Source organism: Diospyros lotus, chromosome 14 (assembly GCF_014633365.1).
Source record: "Diospyros lotus cultivar Yz01 chromosome 14, ASM1463336v1, whole genome shotgun sequence".
Lineage (NCBI taxonomy): Eukaryota > Viridiplantae > Streptophyta > Magnoliopsida > Ericales > Ebenaceae > Diospyros > Diospyros lotus.
In genome coordinates, this window is record NC_068351.1 from 9,520,818 (window position 1) to 9,530,213 (window position 9,396).

General features: G+C 39.5%; 2 protein-coding genes and 1 long non-coding RNA gene across 3 annotated transcripts; 2 read left to right on the plus strand and 1 right to left on the minus strand.

Moving 5' to 3' along the window:
* Positions 1-1,898: 1,898 nt before the first annotated feature.
* Positions 1,899-5,884, plus strand: LOC127789996 (probable serine/threonine-protein kinase PBL7). Its single transcript, XM_052319186.1, has 10 exons — positions 1,899-2,016; positions 2,114-2,302; positions 2,453-2,595; positions 2,777-2,874; positions 3,955-4,154; positions 4,271-4,684; positions 4,793-4,932; positions 5,028-5,249; positions 5,342-5,491; positions 5,736-5,884. Exons 2-10 carry the CDS (start codon positions 2,116-2,118, stop codon positions 5,805-5,807), a joined length of 1,626 nt encoding a protein of 541 aa, XP_052175146.1. The 5' UTR covers positions 1,899-2,016; positions 2,114-2,115; the 3' UTR covers positions 5,808-5,884.
* Positions 4,678-5,751, minus strand: LOC127789999 (uncharacterized). Its single transcript, XR_008020709.1, has 4 exons — positions 5,606-5,751; positions 5,329-5,499; positions 5,048-5,240; positions 4,678-4,860 (listed from the first exon to the last, which is right to left on the minus strand). It is a non-coding gene; the product is annotated as an uncharacterized LOC127789999 (long non-coding RNA).
* A 2,590-nt stretch (positions 5,885-8,474) lies between the features above and the next one.
* LOC127789998 (calmodulin-binding protein 25) lies at positions 8,475-9,362 on the plus strand. The gene has a single exon (XM_052319191.1). It carries the CDS (start codon positions 8,631-8,633, stop codon positions 9,360-9,362), a length of 732 nt encoding a protein of 243 aa, XP_052175151.1. The 5' UTR covers positions 8,475-8,630.
* The last annotated feature ends 34 nt before the right edge of the window (positions 9,363-9,396 follow it).

Below are 9,396 nucleotides of genomic sequence, written 5' to 3' on the forward strand. Positions count from 1 at the left end.
TACGTGAGTTATGATCTAACAATAATATTTTTCCAAGATGTTTGCAATGTTCGCTTTTCCAAGTGGATTCAAATTGTTCTGTTTGTAAGCCAAGCTTTAGCCAATCATTTAACAACATAGGGGAAGAGCCAATATTTTTTTGGTTTGGGTTTTTAACTTTGAATTTTTTGTTTTCATTTAAAGAATAAAACTTAATATGGTAGTTAGTAACTATAGATTTTTAATTTTAATTTTTTAATATTTTTTGTATATATATGTATATATTTTTCTTTCATCTTCTTTACCATCAATGAGTGATCATAAAAAGGTCAGGAGCAAGGGAAGGAAAATAGAAGAAACTAGAAATGTGAAATATCACAAAATGTTTCTCTCCCAAATATATTGACCACTTTTTTTTTTAAATAAACAAACAATTATATTAACAGGTAATAAAAAGTACAAAATTCGACTGAGACATATTTTGAGCTACCCAAAAATTAGCCCAATCGGCACATAAAACAAATTAGAAATATCAAATTCACTAACTAATCAACAGAAACAAACATAAAAACTATTGAAACGTCCTTACATGGCCCTCGGCGCTCGTATTTTTTATTATGTCAAGGAAGGTAAATCGCATATGTGAGCTTTCGTCTCACTGCGTAGGGCAAAAATCGAACTCACGATCCACCGAACTAACACTGATATATTATTTGTCCGACTACTTAACTTATAAGCATAGTTAGAAACAACATATCAAGACAAAGAGTGTTCTGGCAATATCCAGCATCGCACCAAAGCCATCCCTTGGAGGGAGCAAGGAAAAGAGAGACTAGAGAGACGCATCCAAACTGCACCGCATAGCTGGGCCACTTGAACCTCTGACCGAGCCAAATTCGAAAAACATCTCTAAGAACACTCCTGCCATAAAAATATACTAAGGCCTGAAGGACCAACCGATGAGAAACCTATCAAGGCAGTTTACCACTCCATCATGCCACTGCCCAAAGAATACCCTGTCTCCAACTATGCCACGGCCATGAGAAACGACATAGAATAGCCACCATACAACTAGAGTAAGGGCACTTGAAGAATAAATGACCGTGTCGCTCGGTCGCACCATGGCATATATGATTTACATCACAAGTTGTTTATTCCAAATAATCGCAAACAATCATTCTACCATTATCACATACATTATATTTTATGAGCAATACAAAAGATTCATATAGGAAGAGAGCATCCACATATACAATTGTGAAATTAACAATTCTTGAAGAAGAAAAGCACATTTAATTATTGAGCTTGCAATTAATAATTAATCGAAATTAGAGGGGACAAGTCATTGCAATTTTGGTTACGCATATTTGTATATAATTAATAAAGGTGTGATATATAGATATACATAGGTGATATGTGATGATGTGAATGGGAGTGACCGAGTCTTTTGAGATATATATGAGGTTGCTGCCTTGTTCTCAGGGAAGGAAACAAAGCTGAAGGACACATCTTAGTCCAAGCTCATGAAAGAGGCTAAATGAGTTTGGCTTAGGTGTGGAACAAATATCAGCACTATATATATATATATATATATATATATAACTGCTAGCATCAAAACAAAACGAGAGAGTGAGCACTATGCCAAGCCAAACACACTGGCATAGGGATTCTGGGCACAACTAAAGGCCAAGCATCCACACACTTAATTTTCACAGGACCCAAGAGAGTTGGCCTAATAGTTTCCGTCGCCACAATTAAGCACATATATGGGTCTTTTAATTTGTACGGCCACTGTTATTGGACAAAGCTAGGAGAATATATAAATCCCTGCCTTGTCTATATCGACAGGCAGTACCTAACTTGGTTTTATAAACATGGGTTGGCCCAAAACCCCCTTGATTAGCAGCTTCAACATATCCAAACCAAACCCATCCTTTTCCACTAGCGCCGCTAAAGTTATACCCTCCTCCCCGTGTGCTTCACTACTACCTACTTCATCAGTTGTTGTCACCTTAATTTCTTCTCCAAGCTAGCTAGGTATGTATGCTGCTTAATTCTGTATATGTTTCTTAGCTTCTGCTAATTCATTTGAGATCCGAATCAATTAATTAATTATTGGGTGGTTTGATAATAGAAATGGCGGGCAAAGTTGAGAAGGTGATGATCAGCCTGGACGCGTCCAAGGAGCTCCCTTCAACTGCAATCATAACGGCGCTGCATGGCCTCTTCCTCAGGCCCCTCGACAAGACTACCCTTCTGGGAATCATTCCACCGCTGCGTTCTGCGGCAACCACCCCTCCCTCAATGGCCTGTGGATTTTTAAGTAAGACCGCGAGTCTAAGGTTGTGGATTTGAGTCTTGTTGAGATCAATTTATCAACCTTCTGTTCTGTTCTGTTCTTTTCTTTTCTTTTTTCTTTTTTCTTTTTTCTTTTTTCTTTTTTTTTTTTTTTTTTTTTTTTTGTTTTTGACAGCCAGATACAAGCGAAAACTGGACTCCAGCTCGACTATAAAACAGAAAGAGGAACTCTCGGACCAAGAAATGGAAAGGAAGATGGATGCGTACCGGAACAAGGATGAAGTATGGGAAATAACTGACTTCTGCCGAAGGAAACAGGTCCATCATCATCATCTTCTTCTTCTTCTTCTTCATATATATAAATTAAAACTGATCTGATCTGATCAAATTCTCAAGTACTCTTTAGATATATCTTTATTCAAAAATAAAGTCAAATGAGAAAAATGATCAATATGTCAGCTGCAACACCCTAGTTTTTAACTTTTGCATTGGGTTGCAGATCGAGTTCGATGTGCACGTGCAAATAGGCTACTCGTTGAAGGATATTACAGTGGAAGCTGCGAGCAAAATAGGAGCGACTTGTGTTATCCTTGACAGGTATTACGTACAATACGGTTATCCTACTTATTGGATGAAACAAGAAAAAAAAAAAAAAGAAAACATGCATGATGATAAAGAATTATAGTGATCTCCTTTATAACTTCACAAATTTATATAAATTTGTGTATATTAACTTGATTCATAATTATAAAATTGTCGAACAAATAGTATCAGATACTCGTCTAGGTCCCGGTGGCTATGGACCACTGATCTCCATGAACCAGCCCTGAAGAAATCCTAGGAATATGCAATCCCCACAAGAATGCTTAGGCGAAGAGCTTGGAATATTCATTCATCATCATAGGTATTTTCAATTAACCAGCAAATTGCAAGTACCTATGGAACAGCAACAATATTCTATTCCAATAATAATTTTTTTTTTTTTCCTCTTAACTAGCATAGATTATTGTACCTTTCTAAGGTATGAGAAAGTACGATACCTCTATCAAAGTTCATGGGATTCTGTCGATTGTCAGATGCAAGAGAGAAAAGGGAGGAAAGAAAGAGGAAGATAAACCTATCTCACACACACAAAAAGAGTGGTTTCAGTTGGCCACCTCTACTTTTTATGGATGCCTTGTTGTCGATGAACTTCTTCCGCTTCACCCATATATAGTCAAATGGTTCAACCTTGGTTTCCAATTATATATATATATATATAGAGAGAGAGAGAGAGAGAGAGAGAGTTTTAAAATGCAAGAGCATTTTAATCATTTTAAAATAATTAACTAAGCTTAACTAACAATAAGAAATAAAGTGGAACAAGAGTCATTATGGCTTCTCATGTCCTATAGGTACTGTTTGTTTTCAAATCAAACTTCAAGAGTGATTAATGAATGCTAATCAATAAGATATGTGAACACAACTAAAATAATTTGAGCATGTGTAGAAGAAGAATATCAATGTAACTCACTAACTATGAAAATAATTTTGCCCGACATTTGTCAAAAACACCGAGAATAATTATTGACATAAAGATATGATGGCTTCTAAAACACATGGCCTGGATATTTGATACCTGGAATGTTTCAAAGCATCCAATAGAAACTAAACTTTGCTTGATTTGTATTTGGACAGACAGATGAAGAAAGATGGAAAATATGTCATGGAGAATCTCTCATGCAGCAGAATATTAAGGCTGAAAACTGATAATACCATAGAGTATCTGAGGCAGCCAAGGGGACTGGGAATCAGTATAAGCAATACTGAAAGAGGCCAAAGCAGCCACAGCAATTGTGATTGCTCTCACATAATCCATGAAGGAACTTCTTCTAGAGGTAAGCAGCAGCAACTTTAGCTCTTGAATAACATGACATCATGAGTCTGCAGCTTCTTAATCAATTAATCATCTAGCAACACGAGTGAGAAGTTTTTTGACACAAGGGACTTGTAGGGCAACCGCAACAACGGGCATTCGAGAACTTGGTTTGTTCTGTTTGCAACAACAGACGGCCCAGCATTGGATTCTTCAAACAATTCAAGTTCAAGGACATCAAGGATGCGACAAATTCTTTCTCTCCTCAAAATTTGATGTCTGACGGCGGGGGCAGTGGCAAGGACATCCACATGGGACAGCTAGCTAATGGAATGCTGATTACTGTGAAAGAGCACAGCTTCTTCTCTGACATGGTCAGAAAACATGCTGTAAGAGATCCGAAAGAGAAAGAGTTCAAGTCGGAGGTTCGGTTCCTTGGAAAAATCAGAGATGAGAACGTCGCTATGCTGGTGGGATTTTGCTCAGAAGATGGTCACAGGCTGCTTGTTTATGAATACGTTTGCGATGGTTCTCTGGAACAATATCTCTCAAGTAAAGACCATCTTTCCCGATCAGTAATATTCAATATTCATCACCTTTCTGTGTTACTGCTAGATCAGTTTTGCCAAATGAAATGATTTTTCATTTCAACTGCCCCAGACAAGAGAGAGCTGAAATGGGACAAGAGAGTGGAAATAGCCACCGGAACAGCCAAAGGCTTGCAGTATCTGCACACAAAGAGAATTTATGGAAACGTGAGGCCCTGCAACATCTTCCTAACACATGACCACCACCCTTTGGTAAGAATCTGAAACTTGAACTTCTGAGTTAATCAAAGGCAGAATGATATAAAAGCAATGATAATCTCATTCCACCCATTTTTGAATTTGTCTAGCTTATGAATCTTGAACTCACAAGACATCAGTACGATGAACCGGCTGATCAGACACTAGGGCGTGACGCCAGAAGAACTTTTGAGTACGTAGCGCCTGAGTATGCAGAAACCGGGAAAGATTCAAGCAAGAGTGATGTTTACTCATTTGGGGTGATTCTTCTAGAGCTTATCACTGGCCGAAGAACTACTCAAGATACAAATGGCCACAGTTTCCTGCGATGGGTAATGAACAAATTATGCATCTTATTCATGTTCTTTCATAGAAAAACTTTATCAAGATACAATTAGTGTTTGATCTTACTTCTTAATTACAGGCAAGACCGCTGGTGAAAAAGAAGATCTATGGAGACTTGATCGATCCAATGGTGATGGATTCGCATGATCTTCACCAACTCTTTTGCCTAGTCCATCTGGTGGAAAAATGCCTCAGCTGGGATCCTGATAGAAGGTTCTCAATAGACAAGGTATGAGCCTGTTAAACAAACAATTAAAAAGCGAATAAAACTTCTAAATAAACAACAATCTTTAATACCAAGGCTTTATCCCACTGAGGGTCAGTTAGATGAATTTTAGCTTACAATTATTTAAATTTATGGCTTTATTTATAACGCCCTTGTACCCAAGTTCAATTTTTCTTATTCTTCCTTCAATTTCCTAGATAAATGCCCCATTCCATCATTCTCCTCACAGGAGCTTCTAATGCTGCAGGTGGCGGCTGGTCTAACACGTATAAGTCAAGGTCTCGACATTGGAGAATTCTCTCCCCCTGAATCTGTTTAAGATGACGAGCTAGCGATGATCAAACAGCCAAGTAAGATTACAGAAGACTCGGCGATCTGCTACAGAGTTTGATAAATAATCACAATTCTATCTGTCTGGAAAGGCTACTGTGATAATATATATAAACTCGTGCCCTATATACACTGTCTAATTTTCAGAACTCGTGGCTAGAGGCTACTTCTGTAAAAGGAAATAAATTAGGTGGCCTAAAATAATGCTCCATTTAAGTACGCAGTACTGTTTGATTATTTCTTTGATTGTGTGTTGAGATTCATTATTGCTGCGAATTGATGCTTCTACCAAGCGGAAAAAAGAATGGGAACAGTAACATCGACTGGGAAATTCTTCCAGAGATCAAAAGGGAATTTCAATATGGTTCATATCCAGACTCTGCTACTCTGCTTCGAGGAAACGTTTCAGAAGCAAGTTAAGCAAAATAGAAGAAGAAATCCACACCAAATTCAAAACCCTAGCCTTCACCTTAGGTTTTGTCTTTGTCCTCTCTGCAGCCAAACTGAACTTGATGGAGACCACTTTCTTGCTTAAATCATGAAATTGTCCTTCAAAATCGAAGTCGCTATCAACATTTAAAAAGAGATGCTGAGTCGTGGCGATCTCAAGGAGATAATGATAAAAAGACACCGGACCACAATTGGACGCCGATGATTGAATGGCCAAAGGGCTTCCACAGCGACAACAAATCCCATGCCGATTGTCCAAGTGATTATAAAAAAACGCCCAAAAGCGAAAGCCAATGGCTACGGCGGCCCACAAGTGTCGCCCAAGTACGAGGCCATCGCCTCGCATAGCGCTAGAAATCAAACCAAGAAAGGGTGCTTTCGTGGATGGATATACAATTGCTATTTGAATTAAAATTGTTAAAAGGGAGGCAAGCCAATAATAATGAATAATGGGGGAGCTTTGTTGTCTCCGGCTTGCTTCCATTATTGTCTTCTCAATCTCTCAGAGAAGCCTCTTCTAGAAGGAGAATTGATTTGGTTTGCTTCGCTTGCGTTGATGGCTAGGAGATAAGAATCCAGTGGAAAGCGAATAAGTGATTGATGGATCTACGTATTATGTTCATGTACACTAGTAAATCTGCCAGTTTAAATATATACATTATTTTTATATAAAAAGGTTACATTAATAATGTTTCTAATTTTAGAATATAATTTAAAATACTTTTATTTTATTTTATTTTTTTAAAAAAATAAAAATGAAGTTAATGTATTAAAAATGGGTAAAATTGTACAGTAGAGTAGAGTAGAGTAAAAGGCCAAATTTTAAAATAGGAATTTTTTTTAATATTTTTATATTCGATAAAGTGTATTTAATATAATTTAAAATAATAATAATAATAATAATAAAAATAAAGATTGAAAAGAGAAAAGTGAAGTGAGGGATCAAAAGCTTTTTAGCTTGAGCGCGTGTTTGGAAATCAGAATATCAGATCAGTTCAGTGATCTGAGTGGGTGCAGCTTTCGGTGCATCCATCCACTCATCCACCGCAGGAGCAAATCTCATCCCTAAATTCTTCCATCGCGGTTGTGCGTGCGTCACGCTGTTGCCATGCCTCCGTAACCCATGACGCCACACGCCCCACTCGCCCAGCATTTGCCCAATTTGAAATCCGACCCCTAAAAGTAACCGCTTGTCTTCACTCTCTCCACCATCTCCCGCCATGATTTTCGCCCAATTTACAATCATTACCAAATACCAATGTTACCTCCGACTCCGATCATCTTCTTCTTCTTCCGTAAAAAGTTAGTGGCACCGCCAGTAAATCCAGTCATAAACAAGGCCCCATTCCGACCGCAAAGGCAGAGAGGCCTTACAGAGGGGCTGATTTGACCCTGGGCCTGGGCCCTACCAAGTTCAAAAAAAGATTCTCCGAGTTAACGCAATCACGCGTAAACTCGGTTCCCGTTCATTAAACTTTTCCTCTCTTTCTTTTTTCCTTTCTCTCCTGCAACTGCAATAAATATTAATCTATAAAATCATAAATTAAAATCATAAAAACAAACAGTCCTATATATAGATGTAGTAGTAGTGTCCTGAATTTTTGTCCTACCTAAAAGCTAGTTTCAAACTTTTTTTTTCTCATTTTATTTTGTTTATATAAACTCATTTTTTTTAAAAAAAATTAATACTATATTTTTATATAACTAAATTTTATTTTATATTATTATATTATCGAGCCTGCACAATAAATTTTTTATTCTTTTAAAATAAATTGCATTTAGATTTAGTTTTAGCCCATTGGCATCGTGTAAATGTAAATGTTAGGCAACAATTACAGTGTCCAAGAAAAGAAATAATAAATTAAAGAAAAATGCAATTTACGAGGGGATGAAATGTCGGAAAGGGGCAGAGAGAAGAGAATCATCAGCTGGTTGGGAAGCGAGTTAACGCGTTGACAATTTGAGACAACGCGGTTTGACCGTCAATCAACAGGTGCCACCTCAGTTAATTACTACTCTACCACACTGCACTGCCCCTAGTAAACCAGAGTGTCTGTCTGTCTGACTCTCTCAAGTAAACCAGAGTCTGTAGTAAAAGAATTAACCATGGTCAAGTCTTAACCGCCTCCGTACACATTTAGCGGACGCGTGTCCATCCCTCTGTAATCCGATTCCTTGCCAACGCCCACCTCTCTCCACCGTCCTATTTAATTCCTCTCTCTCTCTCTCTCTCTCTCAGTCCTTTATCTTTCTCATTCACTCAGAATAATAATACATTTATTTACACAAGAAAATGTGGTATTCCTCGCATTTGATCGTTTTTCTGTGAATTGGTGTTTTTCTCGAGAAAATTTTGCGACTCATGGCATCCTCGAACAGTTTGGGCAGCAGCGGCGGTAGCCTGGAGCCGTGGGCGTTCCGGTCGGGACCATTAGCCGACTCCTGGGTTCTGGAAGCTTTGGCCCGAGACACCGAGGCTTCGTTCACCAAAGCCCTCCAGGATTCGATCACCGGGAGCCAAGCTCAAGCTGTCGCAGCGGCTCCCGTGTTCTCGGCTTTTGGGGGGGCGACCGGAAGTCCCAGGGGCTCGGCCTCCGATGCAGAAGGGATGGGTTCGAAGCGGCGCCGGAGTGATACTGATACCCCAGTCAGCGGGGCGAAGAGGACGAAGCGGAAGTCGAAGCGGAGCAGCACGACGACTACGACGTTTATCGCGGCGGATCCCACCAATTTCCGGCAGATGGTGCAGCAGGTGACGGGCGTGAGGTTCGGCGGAAACGCGCCGGAGCAGGTGGCGCCGCCGATGGTGGTGAAGCCGGAGCCACAGAGGCCTGCGGCAAAGCGGGTTCTGAATGGGTCCTACTGTCTACCCACCCTGGACACCTCGGCTTTTGTGCTGGACCACCACCAGCAGTACGAGTACGAGTACCAGTACCAGTACCAGCAGCCGCAGGTGACTAAGGGGGAGGCTCCTTCGGAGGTCGTGGGGGCGACGGAGGGAGATCAGGCGATACTGTTGGCTGACGGTGGCATTGGCTTCGATTTTGACTCGTTCTCAAGCTTTCCCACTCTGGAGTCTGGGAGAGTAATGTAATGTAATATCGTTCTCTTTTTTTAATCTTAAAAGT

Bases quoted from the DNA above. Each gene is read 5' to 3' on its own strand.
- LOC127789996 (XM_052319186.1), top strand. From the start codon at position 2,116: ATGGCGGGCAAAGTTGAGAAGGTGATGATCAGCCTGGACGCGTCCAAG. The intron at 2,596-2,776 runs GTCCATCATCAT...ATTGGGTTGCAG, and splicing joins ACTTCTGCCGAAGGAAACAG to ATCGAGTTCGATGTGCACGT. The intron at 4,155-4,270 runs GTAAGCAGCAGC...AGGGACTTGTAG, and splicing joins TGAAGGAACTTCTTCTAGAG to GGCAACCGCAACAACGGGCA.
- LOC127789998 (XM_052319191.1), top strand. From the start codon at position 8,631: ATGGCATCCTCGAACAGTTTGGGCAGCAGCGGCGGTAGCCTGGAGCCG.